We start from the raw sequence: 22,945 nt of genomic DNA, 5'->3' as shown, positions 1-22,945 counted from the left end.
TTCCGGGAAAGATGTGCACAGATTTAGGAGTGGACAACATGTTCAAGGTTTTGGAGAGGAATGGGAGGCTGGAGAAGGCAGTAGATTGCAATGATGCTGGGGTCAGGAGTTTTTTTGAGGAGTGTGGTGATGACGGCAAATTTAAAGGAGAATGGGACAGTATCTGAAAGGAAAGAACCATTAACAATATCAGCTAACATGGGGAAGTTGGGTGGTCAGCAGTTTAGTGGGAATATGGTCAAGAGAGCAGGATGTGGGTCTCATGGACAAGATGAGGTGTGAGAGGGCATGAAGGGAGAAATGAGAGAAACTAAAGAAAGATGTGAGTTCAGGGCTCAGACAAGGGGAGCTTTAGAGGCAGTTTGGCCCAGTGGGTCAGTGGAAGGGAGGGAAGCAGCAGAGGGAGATGATTAGATGATAGTGACAACACTTCTTGTGGGAGGTGAGGATGGAGGAGACGGGGAGACATTCCTCTCCAAAACCTTGAACACTTCAAAAGGAAGTAAGTTGTATTAGAGAGATATTAAGAAGACTCCACACACTGTGTTTAACACAAAACTGATTTATTTGACTTTTATCCAGAATATTAGCCCCTATAACTGGGCTGGAGTTTATTATCAGCAGAAACAGAATCCATTGAACATAGTTTTGTCCTGGATGTGATTAACAGGAAAATAAAACCACAGTAGTTCCTTGTGAACTCGCTGATGTCTCAGCAGATGGGAAGACTGAGTGAATCCCTTCCCACACCCAGACCAGGTGAATGGTCTCTCCCCGGTGCGAACTCGCTGATGTTTCAGAAGAGTGGATGACCGAGTGAATCCCTTCCCACCGTCGGAACAGGTGAATGGCCTTTCCTCAGTGTGAGTTCGCTGGTGTGTCAGCAGGTTGGATGACTGAGGGAATCCCTTCCCACACACAGAGCAGATGAACGGCCTCTCTCCAGTGTGAACTCGCTGGTGTCGCAGCAGATTAGTTGAATCAGTGAATCCCTTCCCACACGCAGAGCAGGTGAACAGCCTCTCCCCAGTGTGACTGCGCTGATGAGTTTCCAGCTGAAGTGGATAACTGAATCCCTTCCCACAGTCCCCACATTCCCATGGTTTCTTCCCAGTGTGATTTTGCTTGCATTGCGACAGGCCTGATGAATGGCTGAAGCCTCTTCCACATACAGAACACGTGTATGGTTTCTCCCCACTGTGAATGGTGCTCTTACTTTTCATGTTCAAAATCTTAAGATATTCAGGTTATAATAAATTGTGTGACTCCATCAGATCCTGGTGTGATGTTTCTTTGAGTTTCTTGACTGAAAATTCTCCCCTTCCAATGCCCTGTGGAATTCATTTAAAGTAGGAAAAAAAGGGAGCGTGAGAGAACACAAAAACACAAAGGCAGTTTGTGAAATGGAGCTGAATGAATCTGGTAATCTGTGGGGCCGGCACGAGGAAAAAGTGACCATGAAAGCTGTTGGATTGTTGTAAAAACCCAACTGATGTCCTTCAGTGAAGGGAATCCACCACCCGGTCTGGGCCTACACAAGACTCTAACCTCTATGGGAGGGGCAGGGGGACAGGTGGGAGCGGCAGGGGGAAAGGAGAGGGATTTTATATATCTGCACTCAACCAGAACTTTGACCTCTAAAACCCTCAACCTTTACCATCTCGAAGGACCAGAGTAGCAGGTGTATGTGAACACCATTCCCCCCCTCCCCCAAGTCACACACCATCCTGACTTGCCTGACATCCAGTACTGGATGAACAGAAATTCTCCATTTAAATATTAGGAAGACTGCAGCCATTGTCTTCAGTCCCCACTACAAACTCCACAGCCTAGCTACTGACTCCATCCTTCTTCCTGACAACTGAGGCTGAACCAGACTGTTTACAACCTTGGTGTCATATCTGAACCCAAGATGAGCTTCTGACATAAAAACAGAGTGTGCTGCAAATACTCAGCAGGTCAGGCAGCATCTATGGTCAGCTTCTGACCACATATTCCCGCCATCACCAAGACCACACAGCCTCCTGGTTAAGCAGCACTTCAATTTTAAAATGCTGATGCTTGTTTTCAAATGGCTCCATGGCCTCGCCCCTCACTATCTCTATAATCTCCTCCAACCCTACAACCCTCCGACATATCAGGGCTCATCTTGAGCATCCCCGATTTTAATTGCTCCACCATTAGTGGTCATGCCAAGGCCATGAGCTCTGGAATTCCCTCCCTACACCTCTCCACCTCTCTACCTCACTTTCCTCCTTTAAGACACTCCTTAAAATCTAACTCTTTGTCCAAGCTTTTGGTCATTTGTGTTAATATATCCTGAGGGTGACTCAGTGTTAAATGTTGCTTTAGAACACTCCTGTGAAACACCTTGGAATGTTTCATAATGTTAATAGGTATATAAATACAACTTCTTGTTGACGTGAACATATATCGCTGTTCCTTCATCATTGCTGAGTGAAGATCCTGTAACTCCTTCCCTAACACCATTGTGGGAGCACCACATGGACTGCAGTGATTCAAGAGGAAGGCATACCATCACCTAAAATCATAGAATGGTTACAGCACAAAGTAGACCATTCAGCCCATCAGGTCTGTGCCAGATCTCTAAGAGTTACTCAACTGGTTCCACTCCCCTGCATTTTCCCCATAGTCCTGCAAATCTCTTCTCTTTAGATAATTACCTAAAACCCTTTTGAAAGCCATGATTGAAATTGCCTCCACCACACTCTCACGCAGTGACTTCCAGATCCTAAGCATTCACCGTATAAAAAGGTTTCTCCTCCAATTAGCATTGGAAAATGAGTTGCACTCAAGGGACTCCTGCACTACATGCCTGGTCGTCACTTACTCCCCCTATGCCCGTTCACTCTTAAGCTGTGGGGTGACTACGTCTAGAAACGTGCTATGAACATAGCTCTCAGCCTTGCGGGAGAGCCGCAGTGACACCAATTGCTGCTCAAGCTCCGAAACCCAGGACTCAAGCTGACAATAGTTTAGTTTAGAGATACAGCACTGAAACAGGCCCTTCGGCCCACCGAGACTGTGCCGACCATGAACCACCCATTTATACTAACCCTACACTAATCCCATATTCCGACCACATCCCCACCTGTTGCTATATTTCCCTACCACCTACCTATACTAGGGGAAATTTATAATGGCCAATTTACCTACCAACCTGCAAGTCTTTTGGCTTGTGGGAGGAAACCGGAGCACCCAGAGAAAACCCACGCAGACACAGGGAGAACTTGCAAACTCCACACAGGCAGTACCCAGAATTGAACCCGGGTCACTGGAGCTGTGAGGCTGCGGTGCTAACCACTGCGCCACTGTGCCGCCCCTTACTTCCTACCCATCCAGTACACGGGTAGTTTCCTGGAGTTCCCACATGGATCAGGATGTGTATCTAACAGGACTGAGATGACCTACCATAATTCTATTTATTAGACTAGTAACTGCTTCCACTCCACTGACATCACTTTATTTTATAGGGAGGTTATTTTAAATAATACCTAAGACTTACTTCGAATTGAGCCTACTTAAACAGACCTAATTTAAAATTTACCAAACTTAAAAACGTATCAGGCAATTAACTAAAGTTCTTAGTTTAACCCTCTGCCCTCACTTACAGAAATATAGACAATTGTATTACTCACGAACCAATCACCTATCTGTTGCGTTGTAACATCACTTATTGTTTTCACTGAATATACGTTGTCACCACTCAGGTATCTGGGGTCCTGGAAAAGGAGTTGAAAAAAGCCATCACTGATAGTCCAGGATAGAAATTCACAACATTCTCTCCTCCTGCTTCCTGGCCCAGGATGGCTGCACATGTGCCCTGCTGCACATTGTCCCCTAGAAAGAGTACTGCCACTGGGAGAAGCCCTGCAGCTGCTGCCCTGCTCAGTGCAAACTCGAGACCTGGAACTTCTTATTCAGGGTCTGAGGCCTCAACGGGTGTTTATAAATCAGAAATTTTTCCCTATTCTTTTTTTGGGGCCTGGGGCTGCACTCTGTGTGTGGATCCCGCATTGCCCCGGGGTTTATAGGAGTATAGTGGAGGCAGGTTCAGTTGAAGCATTCAAGAAGGAATTGGATTGTTATTTGAAAAGGAAGAATGTGCAGGGCGACAGGGAGAAGGCAGGGGAGTGGCTCCAACTGAATTGCTCCTTCAGAGCCAGTACAGATATGACGGGCTGAACGGCCTCCTTCTGTAAGCATTCTAAGACTATGATTTGAGTGAATATTAATCCCCAGACTCGAATATAAAACAGTGAAGGTTATCCCTTTCTTTCTTTCTTTCTTTCTTTTTCTTTGGCCTCCTTGTCTCAATAGACAATGGGTAAGCGCCTGGAGGTGGTCAGTGGTTTGTGAAGTAGCGCCTGGAGTGACAGATTCTTCCACAGGTGCTGCAGATAAAATTGGTTGACAGGGCTGTTACGCAGTTGGCTCTCTCCTTGCGCTTCTGACTTTTTTCCTGCCAACTGCTAAGTCTCTTCGACTCGCCACGCTTCAGCCCCGCCTTTATAGCTGCCCGCCAGCTCTGGCGATCACTGGCAACTGACTCCCACGACTTGTGATCAATGTCACAGGACTTCACGTCGCGTTTGCAGACGTCTTTAAAGCGGAGACATGGACGGCCGGTGGGTCTGATACCAGTGATGAGCTCGCTGAACAATGTGTCCTTGGGGATCCTGCCATCTTCCATGCGGCTCACATGGCCAAGCCATCTCAGGCGCCGCTGGCTTAGTAGGGTGTATATGCTGGGGATGTTGGCCGCCTCGAGGACTTCTGTGTTGGAGATACGGTCCTGCCACCTGATGCCAAGGATTCTCCGGAGGCAGCGAAGATGGAATGAATTGAGACGTCGCTCTTGGCTGACATACGTTGTCCAGGCCTCGCTGCCGTAGAGCAAGGTACTGAGGACACAGGCTTGATACACTCAGACTTTTGTGTTCCGTGTCAGTGTGCCATTTTCCCACACTCTCTTGGCCAGTCTGGACATAGCAGTGGAAGCCTTTCCCATGCGCTTGTTGATTTCTGCATTGAGAGACAGGTTAATGGTGATAGTTGAGCTGAGGTAGGTGAATTCTTGAACCACTTCCAGAATGTGGTCGCCGATATTTATGGATGAGGCATTTCTGATGTCCTGTCCCATGATGTTCGTTTTCATGAGGCTGATGATTAGGCCAAATTTGGTGCAGGCAGCCGCAAACCTGTCGATGAGTCTCTGCAGACACTCTTCAGTGTGAGATGTTAATGCAGCATCGTCAGCAAAGAGGAGTTCCCTGATGAGGACTTTCCGTACTTTGGTCTTCGCTCTTAGACGGGCAAGGTTGAACAACCTGCCCCCTGATCTTGTGTGGAGGAAAATTCCTTCTTCTGAAGACTTGAACGCATGTGAGAGCAGCAGTGAGAAGAAGATCCCAAACAGTGAAGGTGCGAGAACACAGCCCTGTTTCACGCCACACAGGATAGGAAAGGGGTCTGATGAGGCGCTGCTATGCTGAATTGTGCCTTTCATATTGTCATGGAATGAGGTGATGATACTTAGTAGCTTTGGTGGACATCCAATCTTTTCTACTAGTCTGAAGAGACCACGTCTGCTGACAAGGTGAGACAAGGTCTGCTTTGGTGAGATCAATGAAAGCAACATAGAGGGGCATTTCACGGCATTTCTCCTGTAGCTGTCGAGGGCAGAACAGCATGTCAATGGTGGATCTCTCTGCTCGAAAGCCACACTGTGTCTCAGGGTAGACACGCTCAGCCAGCTCCTGGAGCCTGTTTAAAGTGACTCGAGCGAAAACTTTCCCCACTATGCTGAGCAGGGAGATTCCACGGTAGTTGTTGCAGTCACCGCGGTCACCCTTGTTCTTATGGAGGGTGATGATATTGGCATCGCGCATGACCTGTGGTACTGCTCCCTCATCCCAGCACAGGCAAAGCAGTTCGTACAGTGCTGAAAGTATAGCAGGCTTGGCACTCTTGATGATTTCAGGGGTAATGCCGTCCTTCCCAGGGACTTTTCCGCTGGCTAGAGAATCAATGGCGTCACTGAGTTCCGATTTTGTTGGCTGTACGTCCAGCTCATCCATGACTGGCAGAGACTGGGCTGCATTGAGGGCGGTCTCAGTGACAACATTTTCCCTGGAGTACAGTTCTAGGTAATGTTCCACCCAGCGGTCCATTTGCTTGCGTTGGTCAGTGATGTGTCCCCTAATTTAGATTTGAGGGGGGCAATCCCCAAAATCCCTCTTAATGCCATCATACATTCCTCTGATATTTCCGGTGTCGGAGGCCAGCTGAATATGACTGCATAGGTGTTGCCAGCAGTCATTTGCGCAGTGCCTGGCTGTTCTTTGTGCAGTGCTTCTGGCTGCTTTAAGTGATACGGATGTTAGCTCGCTGGGGGCTTTCTTGTAGTTCAGCTGTGCAATGCGCTTAGCGGCTATGACAGGTTCCAGCTCTTCAATGTGAGATTGAAACCAGTCTGCATTCCGCTTCACACGTTTGCCATAGGTGGTCATTGCTGAGTTGTAGATGGCGTCTCTGATGTGGGCCCACTTGGTCTCTGCATCCCCTGTGGGAGTGTTCTGAAGGGCTTTTCCGAGTGAATTTCGAAACTTACGTAACAGCTGTGGATGTGAAATTCTGCTAGTGTTGATGCGCGGAAGGCCCTTCTGCTTGGAGTGATGCAGCTTCTTTGGTTTGAGGCTAACCTTGCTGCACACCAGGGAGTAGTCAGTGTCGCAGTCCGCACTGTGGAAGCTGCGTGTGATTTAAACGCTGTTTAGAGAGGCTCGCCTTGTGACGATGAGGTCCAGCTGGTGCCAACGGCGTGATCTTGGGTGCCTCCAAGAAACCTGGTGACAGGTTTCCCCCAGGCCCAAATATAAAACAGTGAACATTAGGAACATAGGAACAGGAGTAGGCCATTGAGCCCATCGAGCCTGCTCCGCCATTCAATTAGATCAAGGCTGATCATCTATCTCAATGCCACTTTTCTGTGCTATCTCCATATCCCTTGATGTCACTGTCTCTGGGAATCTATCAATTTTTGTCTTGAACATGCTCAGTGATTGAGCTTCCACAGCCCTCTGGGGTAGAGAATTCCAAACATTCACCACCCTCAGTGAAGAAATTCCTCCTCATCTCAGTCGTAAATGGCCCACCCCTTATTCTGAGAATATGTCCCCTGTTCTAGACTCACCAGCCAAGGGAAACATCCTATCTACATCCACCCTATCACGCCCTGTAAGAATTTTGTAAGTTCCAATGAGATAACCTCTCATTCTTCAAAACTCTAGAGAATACAGGCCCAGTTTCCTCAATCTCTCCTCACAAGACAATCCCACCATCCCAGGGATTAGTCTGGTGAACCTCCTTTGCACTTCCTCTATGGCAAGTGTATCCTTCCTTAGATGAGGGGACCAAAACTGTACACAATACTCCAGGTGCGGTCTCACCAAGGCTCTCTACAACTGCAGCAAGACTTTACTTCTGTACTGGAAACCCCTTGCAATGAAGGCCTACATACCATTTGCCTTCCTAACTTCTTGCCGCACCTGCATGCTAGCTTTTAGTGACTCATGAACAAGGACAGCTAGGTTCCTTTGGACACATCACTTCCCAACCTCTCGCCATAAGAAATTTTCTGTCTTTCTGTTTTTCTACCAAAGTGGATCACTTCACACTTATTCACATCATATCTATCTGCCATGTTCTTGCCCATTCACTTAGCCTGTCCAAATCCGCTTGAAGCCAAATCCGCTTGCATCTTCCGCACAACTTACCTTCCCACCTGCTTTTGTGGCATCAGTAAATTTGGAAATATTACAATTGGTCCCCACATCCAAATCATTTATCCAGATTGTGAACAGCTGCGACCCTAAATCTGATCCTTGCGGTACCCCACTAGAAACAGCCTGCCATCCTGAGAATGACCCATTTATTCCTACTCTCTGCTTTCTGTCTGTTAACCAATTCTCAATCCATACTAGTATATTATGAACACACTAATTAGGAGCAGGAGTAGGTCACTCCGCCCCTCGAGCCTGCTCTGCCATTCAACAAAATCATGGCAGATCTGATTGTAACCTCAACGCCACATTCCCACCCTCGATAACCGTTCACCCTCTCGTTTATCGAGAATGTACCTCTGCTTTAAAAATATTCAAAGACTGTGCTTCCACCGCCTTTTGAGGAAGAGAGTTCTAAGGACTCACCACCCTCTGAGGGAAAAAAAATCTCATCTCCGTCTTAAATGGGTGACCCGTTATTTTTAAACAGTGACCCCTAGTTCTAGATTCTCTCACATGAGGAAACATCCTTTCCACATCTACCCTGTCAAGATCCCTTAGAATCTTATATGTTTCAATCAAGTTGCCTCTTACTCTTCTAAACTCCAGTGGGTACAAGCCTAGCCTGTCCAACCTTTCCTCATAAGACAACCCGCCATTCCAGGTAATAGTCTAGTAAACCTTCCCTGAACTGCTTCCAACACATTTACATTTTTCCTTAAATGAGATCAGTACTCCAGATGCGGTCCCACCAATGCCCTATATAACTGAAGCATAACCTCCCTACTTTTGTATTCAATTACCCTCGCAATAAATGATAACATTCTATTAGCTTTCCTAATTACTTGCTGTACCTGCATACTAACCTTTTGTGATTCACTCAGATACCCAGATCCACCTGCATCTCAGAGCTCTGCAGTCTCTCACCATTTAGATAATATGCTTTTTTATTCTTTCTCCCAAAATGGACAATTTCACATTTTCCCACATTATACTCCATTTGCCTGATCTTTGCCCACTCACCTAACCTTTCTTTGTAGCCTCATGTCCTCTTCACAACTTCATTTCTTACTTCTTTGTGTCATCAGCAAATTTAGCAACCATATCTTCGGTCCCTTCACCCAAGTTATTTATATAAATTGTAAAATGTTGAGGTCCCAGCACTGATCTCTTTCGCACACCGCTCATTACATCTTGCCAACCAGAAAATGACCCATTTATGTCTACCCCCAATCCTATGTGTTCTAATTTTGTTTACTAACCTCCTGTGTGGGACCTTATCAAAAGCCTTCTGAAGTTCCAAATACACCACATCCACTGGTTTTCCTTTATCTATGTTACAGGTAACATCCTCAAAAAATTCCAACAGGTTTGTCAAACATGATTTCCTTTCGTAAATCCATGTTGACTCTGCCCAATCATATCATTATTTTCTAAGTGTCCAGTTCTCACATCCTTTATAATCGATTGCAACATTTTCCCTACTATTGGCGTCAAACTGGCAGGTCTGCAGTTCTCCATTCTCCCTCCCTTCTTAAACAGCGGGGTCACATTTGCTACTTTCCAGTCTGAAGGAACCTTTTCCAAATCTATAGAATTTTGAAAGATAACCACCAATGCATCCACTATCTCTATAGCCACCTCCTTCAATACTCTGGGATGCAGCTCATCTGGTTCAGGGGATTTATCAACCTTCAACCTTCAGCGAGCCAACCCAGTATTGCAAGAGTTAGCACAGGCTGCCCAGTCTAAAAGTGAAGCAGAGGAAGTCCCTGATTACTACTATTTAAAGAATGAGGTACTGATGAGGAAATGGAGTTCTCCTCACTGACCTGAGAGCAAGGAGTGCACAGTAATTCACCAGTTCCTGCTGCTGCAGAGGTACCGGAGAGAAATATTAAGAAGGGCCCACGAAACTACAGCAGCTGTACATGCCAGTATACAAATGACAAAAGCCCACATTAGACAGCAATTTGACTGGCCAAAACTCCACAAAGATGCAGTGGAGTACTGCAGGAGTTGCCACATGTGCCAGGTTGAGGGGAAACCCCAACCTACAGTGAAACCTGCACCCCTAAGTCCTGTACCAGTGTTAGGAGGACCCTCCAGCAGAGGGCTGGTGAACTGTAAGGGACCCCCGCCAAGAACAAAAGGGGACAGGCAGACACATGGCTGGCAAAAGTTTAGAACGAGAAGGGGAAAAAGTGACCAAGAGGGCAGGTTAAAGGAAGCCGGGGAGGAATTCCAAATGAAAACCCTTACTGTTTGGTCAGCCACCCCCGAAAAATGTGAAAAGTTAGACCCCACACCTTCCTACGTAAATGCAGACTCTAGAAGCACCCCACCAGAGTTGCTGACGGCATTTACAGGAACCTGCAGAGACAAAGAGAGTCCTCTAGGAGGCACAGAAACTGAGAGAGTGCTGCGTCAACTAGTCAAAGTGCCACAGGAGAGTGCAGTTTAGTCTGCACGAATACCTGCAGGCAGGAATGTCCCAGAGAACAAAAGGGAGATTAACAAAGAATCCTCCCTCACAGTCAGAGGAAAAGGAAACCACCCATCCTCTGAAGCCAAAAGCCTTTGCATGACTTAGCAAAGCACTGAAAGACAGCTCAGGATAGACCTGCCCAATACCAACTCTCCTGGAAAAAAAACATTACCTCAACAGGAACAAAACCCTAGGCAGTCATGGCAATGGGAAAACTGAAGAAAAGCTTCCCCAAAGAACCACCTGGCTACTGGGATGCTAAAAAAGGGGAAATCAAAGCAGCACTGGCACCCAGAAAAGAGGATTTTAATAGGCTTTTTAAGATTGATGAATGAATGGAATGAATGAGAGAAATGCATGGTTCTTCTTTCTGTATCCTATATTTCTCTCAAACCTTTTAATGACGTGTGACTTTTTTTCAAATCACATTTCATTCCCCTGGGCGTGGAGGTGTCATGTATTGCATGCAATTCTGGTCGCCACACTACCAGAAGGACGTGGAGGCTTTGGAGAGGGTACAGAAGAGGTTTACCAGGATGTTGCCTGCTCTGGAGGGCATTAGCTATGAGGAGAGGTTGGATAAACTCGGATTGTTTTCACTGGAACGACGGAGGTGGAGGGGCGACATGATAGAGGTTTACAAAGTTATAAGCGGCATGGACAGAGTGGATAGTCAGAAGCTTTTTCCCAAGGTGGAAGAGTCAGTTATTAGGGGACATAGGTTTAAGGTGAGAGGGGCAAAGTTTAGAGGGGATGTGCAAGGCAAGTTCTTTACACAGAGGGTGGTGAGTGCCTGGAACTTGTTGCCGGGGAAGGTGGTGGAAGCACGTACCATTGAGACGTTTAAGAGGCATCTTGACAAATACATGAATAGGATGGGAATAGAGGGATACGGACCCCGGAAGTGCAGAAGGTTTTAGTTTAGGCAGGCATCAAGATCGGCGCAGGCTTGGAGGGCCGAATGGCCTGTTCCTGTGCTGTACTGTTCTTTGTTCTTTGTAGGCCCCCACCTGCCAAGAATGAGACACATTAATTTTGCCACACGAGCATTGACTTTTAAACTGTTACTCGAGTACAGAAATAACTTGTTTTTTAAAGAAACAAATCACCAGACCCTTCACTGGAAAGACATTTGTATAGTAACAGACAGTACTTGGAAAGGGCAAAGGGGCCACTCCCTGCTCTAATTTAATCCACAATGGAATTTTTGATTACCAGACGTTGAAGGTAGAGAAGCTGGCATTCCAGGTTAACTGTTAAGATGGCCGAATACACAAACAGACGTGACCGACCAGTCTAGTCACATTTCGAACTGGCTGTCGAAGCTTTTTGAATTTGAACTTGCCATAGAATTTTAAAACTCAGAAGGCTGTTTGCTCCTGGATTGACAAGAACTCTCGTGGCTGGCTTGCTGCAGCCACTCCTGTCTGCTTCCATCTCTTTCCCACGGAACTGAAAACCACAGAAGACACAGGAACCCCAAAAGAGAAAAGTCTCCTACAGTGAACAAGGTTTAAGAAGAATACTGGGCCCCAACAAAAAGCAAGATCTACCTACAAGCAAGGACTACAGCGAGCTTGAAGCACAGTAACAAAAACCTCTCTTCAGAGATTGCCTCAAACCTCTCTACTTTATTTTTCTTCTGCTCTTTTCTGTCTCTATTTGCATGCGCATATTGCATATGCATGCAAGCGTGGGGCACGGCGTGTACCTGTTAACCGAATTAGAGTTTAAGTTTTAATAAATTTCACTTTTCTTCTTTAAACCTAAGAAAGCCTGTTTGCGCTCATTTCTTTGCCTTATAATTGGAAAGTGGTGGGACCTGTACAGTTGGATGGGTTGCACCTGAACCAGAACGGTTCACCCCTCCACCTCCTTGCTGGGAGGTTTGCTCGTGCTGTTGGGGGGGTTAAACTAATTTGGCAGGGGGATAGGATGCAGAGTGGAGGTACAGTAGGGGGTGATGCACTGCCAGATATAGAAGAGAAATTAAGTCTGTTGGCAGGCAAAGCAAATATAGACCTGTTAAGGCACAAGCGAACACTATTGATCAAGGAGTCAATTACTGCAGTAAGGAGGGATGACATCTTAGAAAGTTCCTCAAATGAGGCCATATGGGTAGAACATAAAAACAAAAAGGGGGCAATCACTTGGCTGGGAGTGTACTACATACAGGCCTCCAAACAGTCAAGGAGAGACAGAGGAACAGATATGTAGGCAAATCTCAGAGAGATGTAAAAATAATAGGCTAATAATAGTAGGGGATTTTAACTTCCCCAATATTAACTGCGATAGTCTTAAGTGCAAAAGGCTTAAAAGGGGCAGAATTCTTAAAGTACATACAGGAGAGCTTTTAGAGCCAGTACATAACTGGGAACAGTAACATTCAAAAAGGAAATAGTGCCAGGGCCAACATGTTCCCGTAAAGGTGAAGGGCAGGACCAACAAGTCCAGGGAACCCCGGATGTCAAGGGATATAGAGGATTGGATAAGGAAAAAAAAGGAGGCTTATGGCAGATTCAGGGGATGAAAACTGCGGAAGCCCAAGAGGAGTTTGGGAGTGTAGGGGATACTTAAAAAAGTAATTAGGAGAGTGAAGAGGGGCCATGAAAAAACACTGGCGGGCAAGATAAAGGAAAATCCTAAGACATTTATAAGTATATTAAGGGCAAGAAGATAACCAGGGAAAGAGCAGGGCCCATTAGGGACCAAAGTGGCAATCTGTGTGTGGAGCTGGAGGACGTAGGTGAGGTTTTAAATGATTACTTTTCATCTGTGTTCAATATGGAGAAGGATGATGTAGGTATAGAGATCAGGGAGGGGGATTGTGATATACTTGAACAAATCAGCATTGAAAGGGAGGATGTATTAGCGGTTTTAGCAGGGTCAAAGGAGAGGTGCCAGTGGACTGGAGGACCGTGAATGTGGTAGCATTATTCAAGAAGGGTAGCAGGGATAAACCAGGTAATTACAGGCCAGTGAGTCTAACATCAGTGGTAAGGAAACTATTGGAAAAATTCTGAGGGACAGGATTAATCTCCACTTGGAGAGGCAGGGATTAATCAAGGATAGTCAGCATGGCTTTGTCAGGGGGAGATCATGTCTAACTAACTTGACTAGGTTTTTCGAGGAGGTGACCAGATGTGTAGATGAGAGTAAAGCAGTTGATGTAGTCTACATGGACTTCAGTAAGGCTTTTGATAAGTTCCCACATGGGAGATTGGTTAAGAAGGTAAGAGCCCATGGGATCCAGGGCAATTTGGCAAATTGGATCCAAAATGGCTTAGTGGCAGGAGGCAGAGGGTGATGGTCTGGGGTTGTTTTTGCGACTGAAAGCCTGTGACCAGTGGTGTACCGCAGGGATCGGTGCTGGGACCCTTGCTGTTTGTAGTGTTTCTTAATGATTTAGACGCGAATATAGGAGTTATGATCAGTAAGTTCGCAGATGACATGAAAATTGCTGGTGTCGTAAATAGTGAGGAGGAAAGCCTTAGATTACAGGACGATATAGATGGGCTGGTAAGATGGGCACAGCAGCGCAAATGGAATTTAATCTTGAGAAGTGTGAGGTGATGCATTTTGGGAGGACTAACAAGGGAAGGGAATATACAACGGGTGGTCGGACCGCAGGAAGTATAGAGGGGCAGAGGGACCTTGGTGTACTTGTCCATAGATCACTGAAGGCAGCAGCACAGGTAGATAAAGGGGTTAGGAAGGCATATGGGATACTTGCCTTTATTAGCCGAGGCATAGAAAATAAGAGCAGGGAGGTTATAATGGAGCTGTATAAAATGCTAGTTAGGCCACAGCTGGAGTACTATGTACAGTTCTGGGCACCACACTATAGGAAGGATGTGATTGCACTGGAGAGGGTGCAGAGGAGATTCACCAGGATGTTGCCTGGGCTGGAGCATTTCAGCTATGAAGAGAGACTGAAAAGGCTAGGGTTGTTTTCCTTAGAGCAGAGAAGTTCTGAGGGGGACCTGATTAAGGTGTACAAAATTACGAAGGGCATAGATAGGGTGGATAGGAAGAAATTTTTTCCCTTAGCGGAAGGGTCAATAACCAGGAGGCATAGATTTAAGGTAAGGGCAGAACGTTTAGAGGGGATTTGAGGAAAAGTTTTTTCCCCCAGAGGGTGGTTGGAATCTGGATCGCACTGCCTGAAGGGGTGGTAGAGGCAGGAACCCTTACAACATTTAAGAAGTATCTAGATGAGCACTTGAAATGCCATAGCATACAAGGCTATGGGCCAAGTGCTGGAAAATGGGATTAGAATAGTTAGCTGCTTGATGGCTGGCACGGACATGATGGGCCGAAGGGCCTGTTTCTGTGCTCTATAACTCTATGACTCTAAGGATTTAACAAGGGGGATCTCAAAACATGCTGTGTTTAAAAATTAAATCGTTGTACAGTAAGACCAGGTGAAGACTAAAAGGGACCCCTAGACACCTTTCTCACCTGGTTGTAACATTGTCCTTTTGTTATCTTTGTAACATCTAGTCTTGACTGTTGGTATGTTATTATTATTTTTTTCTCTCTGTCCCTTCCTGCCATTCTCTGACCTTCATTTCCCATTTTACTATTCAGCTCTACTGCCTTGACTCTACCCTTTGGTTTGCTACATCTACCCAGGCTTGATCCCTCACCCACCCCCCCTTGTTTCGTTTAAAGCCCTTGATTATATAGTTTGCTGGAACACTGGTCCCAGCATGGTTCAGGTGCAGACTGTCCCAAGGTACAACCCCCAGTTTCCCCAGTATGGGTGCCAGTGCCCCATGAATCGATAATCACTTCTCCCACACCAGTCTTTGAGTCACATATTCATTTCACTAATCTTATGTGTCTCTGCCAATTGGCACGTGGCTCAGGTAATAATCCAGAGATTATTACCCTTGAGGTTCTGCTCTTCAGTTTGGTGCCTAGCTCCTCATACTGTCTAAGCAGAACCTCTTTCCTAGTCCTGCCTCTGTCATTGGTACGTACATGGGCCACGACAACTGGATCCTCCCCCTCCCACTCCAAGTTCCTATCCAGCCCTGTGACCGAGTAGGCAACACAGCATTCTGGACTCATGCTCTTGGCTGCACAGAACAGTGTCGATCCCCCTCATTATACTATCCCCTACTACCACTACATTCCTTTTTGCTCCCCCCACCTGAATGGCTTCCTGTCCCACAGTGCCATGGCCAGTCTGCTCATCCACTTTGCAGACCTCGCTTTCATCCTCACAGGTTGACAGCACCTCAAACCTGTTTGACAATTGCAAAGTCTGAGGCTCCTCCACTACTGTCTGCTCAGTCCCTTTACCTGCCTCACTCACGGTCACATCCTCGTGTCTCTCACTGCTGACCAAAACAGATGACCCTGTTCTAAGAGGTGTCACCGTCTTCTGGAACAAACTGTCCAGGTATTTCTCCCCCTCCCTTATGTTGTGCAGTGTTTGCAGTTCGGCTTCCAGATCAATAATCCTGATCCGGAATTCCTCTAGCTGCTTCCAATTTCTGCAGACCTATTTGCCCTGGATCGCCTTGGCATCCAAAAGCTCCCACATACCACAGCTGGAACATAACACCTGTCCTGCCATTGTTACTTATGCTAGTAGTTAATTCACTTTAATTACTTAATCACTTTCTTAACTCTATCACTGTTTCCCAATCGACTAAGCTTAACTAGTTTTACCAAATAAAAACCTTACAATTTCTAAAATGACCTGAGTTTTGAAAGGTAAAGGATCAAAAACTCACCAACCAATCACCTACCTTGGAGTCAAAGGAAGAAGACTCACCAGCTGCTGGAGGCTAAAAAGTTAGGAAAAGGAGCCCTCCCTTTTCCCCTCTGCACCGAATTCCCATGTGCACCAAATTCCAGTTTCACTCTGGCAATGTCTCTCACTCAGGCAAATGTATCTTCTCACTGCGTCCCCTCATTCCCCTTTGTTTTTAATGAAGTCCAAAGTCTAAAACCCAAAACCTCTCTCAGTGCTTACTTCCTGGAGGGACATCTCCACTCGTGAATGCTTTGAGATGGTTTTGAATGTTCCGCTAACAAGGGTGATCTGGATAATCTATTCAGTTAGCCAAAGCATTTTCCTGGATGGACTTCTTGTTAGACTTGTGTCTCCAATTCGATCTCCTGGTATTTCAGATGCAAATTGTGGTGGCCATCTTAGTTGTCAGTTTTGTTTAAGTTAACTGGAGCATTTTTTTTCCATTAAAAGTTTAATGTAAGTTTCCAACTGATGAATTAATATTTCTCATTTGGCGTATCATGTTTTCCTGACACTGTAGACTTCAGGAGGGGAAGACTGAGTACTGTAGTTTTCAGTAGGATCCAGGGAGAGAGCAAGGAGCAGATGGGGAGCCTGGTGCAGATTCCAGCACAGTGAGGATGTAGGGGGAGGGAGATTGTGTAGGGTTGGGTATTAGGAGTATAGGAGGGAAAAGGAAGGAAATGTCAGAGGAACAATTACAGCAGCAGTGTCCATAAATAGCGAAAGAGAGAGAGAGGGTGGAGGGGGGTTAGAGTGAGTTTTCCTTCTATCAAAAATAGCCTCCTGTAGCCCAGTGACACCAAAGCCCACAAATGTCCTTCGGTCTGTTGACCTTTTCTTTTGTTTTTATTCGTTTCATGGGATGTGGGCATTGCTGGCTAGGCCAGTATTTGATGCCCATCCCTAATTGCCCTTGAGAAGGTGATGGTGAGCTGCCTTCTTGAACCGCTGCAGTCCATCTGGTGCTGGTGCGCCCACAGTGCTGTTCAGGAGGGAGTTCCAGGATTTTGACCTGGTGACAGTGAAGGAACGGGAATATATTTCCAAGTCAGGATGGGGTGTGGTTTGAAGGGGAACTTGCAGATGGTGTTCCCATGCATCTGATGCCCTTGTTCTTCTAGGTGGACGAGATTGCGGATATGGAAGGTGCTGTCAAAGAAGCCTTGGTGAGTTGCTGCAGTGCATCTTGTATATGGTACACACTGCTGCCACTGTGCGTCGGTGGTGCAAGGATTGACTGTTTAAGGTGGTGAATGGGCTGCCGATGAAACGGGCTGCTTTGTCCTGGATGGTGTCAAGCTTCCTGAGTGATGGAGCTGCACTTATCCTGGCAAGTGCAGATATTCCATTACACTCCTGACTTGTGCCTGGTAGATGATAGACAGGCTTTGTGAAGTCAGGAGGTGAGTTACTCGCTGCTGAATTCCCAGCCTCTGATCTGCACTGGTCACCACAACATATATGTGTCTGGGCCAGTTCAGTTTCTCGTCAATGGTAACACCAGGATGTTGATGGTGGGGAAAGTCAGTGATGGTAACACCTTTGAATGTCAAGGGGGGATGGTTAGATTCTGTCTTGTTGGAGATCATCATTGCCTGGCAATGTGTAACTTGCCACTTATCAGCCCAAGCCTGAATGTTGTCTAGGTCTTGTTGCATGTGGACATGGACTGCCTCAGTATCTGAGGAAGTCGCAAATGATACTGAACACTGAGCAATCATAAGGAAACATTCCCTCTTCTGACTTTATGATGGAGGGACGGTCATTGATGAAGCAGCTGTAGATGGTTGGACCTAGGACACTGCCTTGAGGAGCTCCTGCAGTGATGTCCTGAGACTGAGATAATTAACCTCCAACAACGACAACCATCTTCATTTGTGCTATCGATGACTCCAACCAACAGAGACTTTTCACCCTGATTCCCATTGACTCCAATTTTGCTCCTTGATGCCACACTCGGTCAACTGCTGCCTTGACGTCAAGGGCAGTCACTCTCACCTCACCTCTTGAGTTCAGCTCTTTTGTTCATGTTTGGACCAAGGCTGTAATGACGTCAGAAGCCAAGTGGCCCTGGCAGAACCCAAACAGAGCATCATTGAGCAGATTATTGCTGAGTAAGTGCTGCTTGATAGCACGGTCGACAACACTTTCCATCATTTTGCTGATCATCGAGATAAAATTGAGGGGGCGGTAATTGGCTGGGTTGGATTTGTCATGCTTTTTGTGGGCAGGACATTCCTGGGCAATTTTGCACACTGCCAGTAGATGCGAGTGTTTTAGCTGTACTGAAACAGCCTGGCTAAGGGTGCAGCTAGTTTTGCAGCACAATGCTTAAGCACTCAGCTGGTATGCTGTCAGGAACCATCGCCTTTGCAGTATCCAGTGCCTTTCGCCATTTCTTGATCTCACATGGAGTGAATCGAACCAGTTGAAGACTATCATCTGTAATGCTGGGGACCTCAGGGGCCAAGATGTATCATCCACTCGGCATTCTGGCTGAAGATGGTCGCAAACGCTTCATCCTTTTCTTTTGCACTGATGTGCTGGGCTCTTCCATTATTGAGGATTGGGATATTTGTGGAGGCTTCACCTCCTGTTAATGTCCACCACCATTCACGACTGGATGTGGCAGGACTGCAGAGCTTTGATCTGATCCGTTGGTTGTGGGATCACTTGCTCTATTGCATGCTGCTTCCGCTGTTTGGCATGCAAGTAGTCCTGTGTAGCTTCACCAGGTTGGCACCTCATTTATAGGTATGCCTGGTGCTGCTCCTTGCATGCCCTCCTACACTCTTCATTGAACCAGGGTTGATTCCTGGGCTTGATGGTAATGGACGAGAGGGGGATATGTCGGGTCATCACGTTAGAGTGTAGTTGAATACAATTCTGCTGCTGCTGATGGCCCACAGCATCTCATGATGCCCAGTTTTGAGCTGCTAGATCTGTACTGAATCTATCTCATTTAGCACGATATTAGTGCCACACAACATGATGGAGGGTATCCTCAGTGTGAAGATGTTTTCACAAGGATGGTGTGGTTATCACTCCTACCAATACTATCATGGACAGAAGCATCTGCAATAGGTAGTTTAATGATAACAAGGTCTAGTAGGTTTTTGCCTTCTTGTCAATTCCCTCACCACCTGCCGCAGACTCAGTCTAACAGCTATATCCTTTAGGACCCAGCCAGCTCGGTCAGTCATGGAGCTACTGAGCCACTCTTGGTGATGAGCATTGAAGTCCCCTACCCAGAGGACATTCTGTGCCCTTGCCCTGCTCAGTGCTTCTTCCAAGTAGTGTTCAACATGGAGGAGTACTGATTCATCAACTGAGGGAGGGCAGTAGGTGGTAATTAGCAGGAGGTTTCCTTGCCCATGTTTAACCTGATGCCATGACTTCAAAGAATCATGGAAAGTTTAAGGCACAGAAAGAGGCCACTTGGCCCATCGTGTCTGTTCCGGCCGAAAAACGATCCACCTATTCTAATCCCACCTTCCAGCATTTAGTCCATAGCCCTGCAGATTACGGCACTTGAGGTGCATATCCAGACTCCTTTTGAATGAGTTGAGGGTTTCTGTCTCAACTACCCTTTCAGGCAGTAAGTTCCAGACCCCCACTACCCTCTGGGTGAATAAGTATTTCCTCATCTCTCGTCTAAATTTTCTACCAATCACTTTAAATCTATGCCCCCTTGTCACTGACCTCTGTGCTAAGGTGAATAGACCCTTCACCTCCACTCTATCCAGGCCCCTTAAAATTTTGAACATTTCAATCAGATCTCCCCTCAGCCTTCTCAGTTCCAAGGAGAGCAACCCCAGCCTATCCAATCTTTCCTCATAGCTGCATTTTTCCAGACCCAGCAACATCCTCGTAAATCTCCTCTGTACCCTCTCTAGTACAATTATATCCTTTCTGTAATGAGGTGACCAGAACTGCACATAGTACTCAAGTTGTGGCCTAATCAATGAGTTATATGGTTCCAGCATAACCACCCTGCTCATATATTCTTTACCTCGGCTAATAAAGGAAAGGATTCCGTATGCCTTCTTAACCACCTTATTGACCTGTCCTGCTACTTTCAGGGATCTGTGGACATTCACTCCAAGGTCCCTCACTTTCTCTACACTTCTCAGTATTTTCCAATTAATCGTGTATTCCTTTGCCTTGTTTGACCTCCCAAAATGCATCACTTCACACTTCTCCAGGTTGAGTAATATTTGCCACTTTTCTGCCCATCTGACCAGACCGTCAATATCTTCCTGCAGCCTACAGCTATCCTCCTCGCTACCTACCACACAGCCAATCTTTGTGTCGTCTGCAAACTTCTTGATCATGCCCCTTACATTTACATGCAAATCGTTAATATATACCACAAAAAGCAGGGATCCCAGTACTGAGCCCTATGGAATGCCACTGGAAACAGCCCTCCAGTCGCTAAAACAGCTGTCAACAATTACCCTTTGTTTCCTGCCACCGAGCCAATTTTGTATCCACCTTTTCTGCATTTCCCTGGATCCCATGGGATTTTATTTTTTTTAACCAGCCAGCCATGTGGGACCTTCTCACAAGCCTTGCTAAAATCCATGCAGACCACATCAACTGCACTACCCTCATCTATCTTCCTTGTTACTTCTTCAAAAAATTCGATCAAGTTGGTCAAACAAGATCTACCCTCAACAAATCTATGCTATCGTTGATTAGCCTGTGCCTTTCTAAGTGACAGTTTATCCTGTCTCTCAGAATAGATTCCAATAATTTGGGTGCAGTCCAGAGTCAATGTTAAGGGCCCCTAGGGAAACTCCCTCCCAACTGTATACCACTGTGCCACCACCTCTGGTGAGTCTGTCCTGCCGGTAGGATAGGGCATACCCAGGAATGGCAATGGTGGTGTCTGGGACATTGTAAGGTATGGTTTGCTGAGTATGACAATGCCAGGCTGTTGCTTAACTAGTCTGTGGTAAAGCCTGGCTACCCGACCCGAACCCGACTACGTGTCAAGTTCGGGTCGGGTCTATATTCCGAGTCCAGCCGTCGGGCTCGGGTCGGGCTGGATTGTGCTGCCTCTGGGAACTCACGGGATTAAGGCTCAACCATGATTCCCCACAACTCCATCTGCAGGAGTAGCCTGCTGCCAGAACTGATGAACAGGATCACAAGTATTACTACTTGGACAAGGTAGAGCACAATAACATGTTTGATATCATTAAATTTATTGCAATATTCAGGTCGGAACGGGCGCGAAAAAAAATTAAAGGACTCGGGCCTGGGTCGCGTGCGGGTTGGGTTTCAATTTTATACCCGAGCAGGCCTTTAGTCTGTGGGACAGCTCTCCCAATTTTGGCACAAGCCCCCAAATGTTAGTAAGGAGGACTTTGCAGGGTTGACAAGGCTTGCCTAGCTATTGTTATTTCCGGTGCCAAGGTCACTGCCATCCTTTTTTATTCTTTTTCATCTTTTATGTAGCATGTTTGTACAAACAAATGGATTGCTTGGCCATTTTGGAGAACAGATATGGGTCAATCACATTGTCTCTTTGTGAAACATTGGCTGTTGTTAAAGCTTTTCATTCTGACATACTTAGTGTGAAATGAGCTGCAGAACTGCCAAAACAGTCAGGTTTAAAGAGACATTTCCCTTTGGAGATGGGATTGCTCATTGAGTTTGATCAGGGTGATATTGGAGAGGAAGCAGACAGCACGGACATTCCACTGCAGCTAGGAAATGTGAGAATGTTACAGTGAGGCTTTCAGGCGCTTTATTAAACACACACAGCAGAAGCACATTAATCTGATAGGAGATCACTTACGCACGAGCAGCCAGTGATGCGGAATAATGCCTAGCTCAGGTATAAAATTTAAACCTGACCCAACCACAGCCACGCCCGACCCAAATCTCCTTCATCTGTTCCAGCAGCAGGTTATTCCTGCAGCTGGAGTTGTGGGCAATCATGGGTAAGCCTGATCCCGTGACTTCCCGACCCAACCTGAACCCGACATGTCGTCAGGGTTCCGAAGAAGGGTCACTGACCCGAAACGTTAACTCTGCTTCTCTTCCACAGATGCTGCCAGACCTGCTGAGTGATTCCAGCATTTCTTGTTTTTGTTTCAGATTTCCAGCATCCGCAGTATTTTGCTTTTATTTATGTCGTCAGGTAGCCAGGCTTAAGGATGGAGGCTCCTGAGAGTCCGCTCCCTTTACACCCAGTATTTACAGGAGCTGGGACGTGGAAAAGAGTCTCAGTAAAATCATGGATTTATTTGTTTACACAAACCAACCTCCCAAAAATACTGAATTATTTCTCCTTCATTTATGGACACTCTGACTGCCCGGGTCATTGGCGGGATCTCCGACCGATCAGAAAAGTGAGGCGGCTGGAAGACCGAGTAGTCGGTTGGTTGTCCAGCCAATCGGAGTATGTGAGGGGCGGGGCCTGTGACACAGTGGGTGGGGCTGATCCCGGATCTCCCTCATTGGCCCAAACTCTGCATTATTTTGAAAGCTGATTTGTCTCAAACTCCAGGAACAAACAGGCCCTTTCTGTTGTGGCTTCCAAACAGATGAAACACTGTAGGTGTGCAGCAAGTATTTCAACATTTGTTAGTGAAATAGATTCATTCAGGCCAGACAGCAGGGAGTATTTGAGGGAATAACAGTGTAGTGAGAAAGGAAATGCAGTGGATGTTGTGTAGATGTTTTGTCAAAAGGTGTTTGATAAGGTGCCAGAAAGGAGGCTTGTTGATAAAATTAAAACTCACGGTATTAAAGGGAGTGGGGCAGCATGGATAGGAAGTTGGGTAAAGGGCAGAAAACAGACAGAAGTGGTTAATGGATGTTCTTCAGACTGGAGGGATGGAAACGGTGGTGTTCCCCAGGGTCAGT

General features: G+C 46.4%; 1 protein-coding gene across 1 annotated transcript in view; it reads right to left on the bottom strand.

Annotated features, from left to right (window-relative positions):
- Window positions 1-22,945, bottom strand: part of LOC137381544 (zinc finger protein 91-like) — a 93,039-nt gene that overhangs the window by 53,906 nt on the left and 16,188 nt on the right. Inside the window, exons 3-4 of the mRNA XM_068054240.1 lie at window positions 11,126-11,303; window positions 623-1,331 (exon numbers count right to left, since the gene is read on the bottom strand). Coding sequence (XP_067910341.1) covers window positions 623-1,223 — 601 coding nt within the window. The 5' untranslated portion in view covers window positions 1,224-1,331; window positions 11,126-11,303. The remainder of the gene's footprint in view (window positions 1-622; window positions 1,332-11,125; window positions 11,304-22,945) is intronic.

The sequence above is a fragment of the Heterodontus francisci genome, chromosome 22 (assembly GCF_036365525.1).
Source record: "Heterodontus francisci isolate sHetFra1 chromosome 22, sHetFra1.hap1, whole genome shotgun sequence".
NCBI lineage: Eukaryota > Metazoa > Chordata > Chondrichthyes > Heterodontiformes > Heterodontidae > Heterodontus > Heterodontus francisci.
This window is presented reverse-complemented; position numbering and strand designations above follow the sequence as displayed.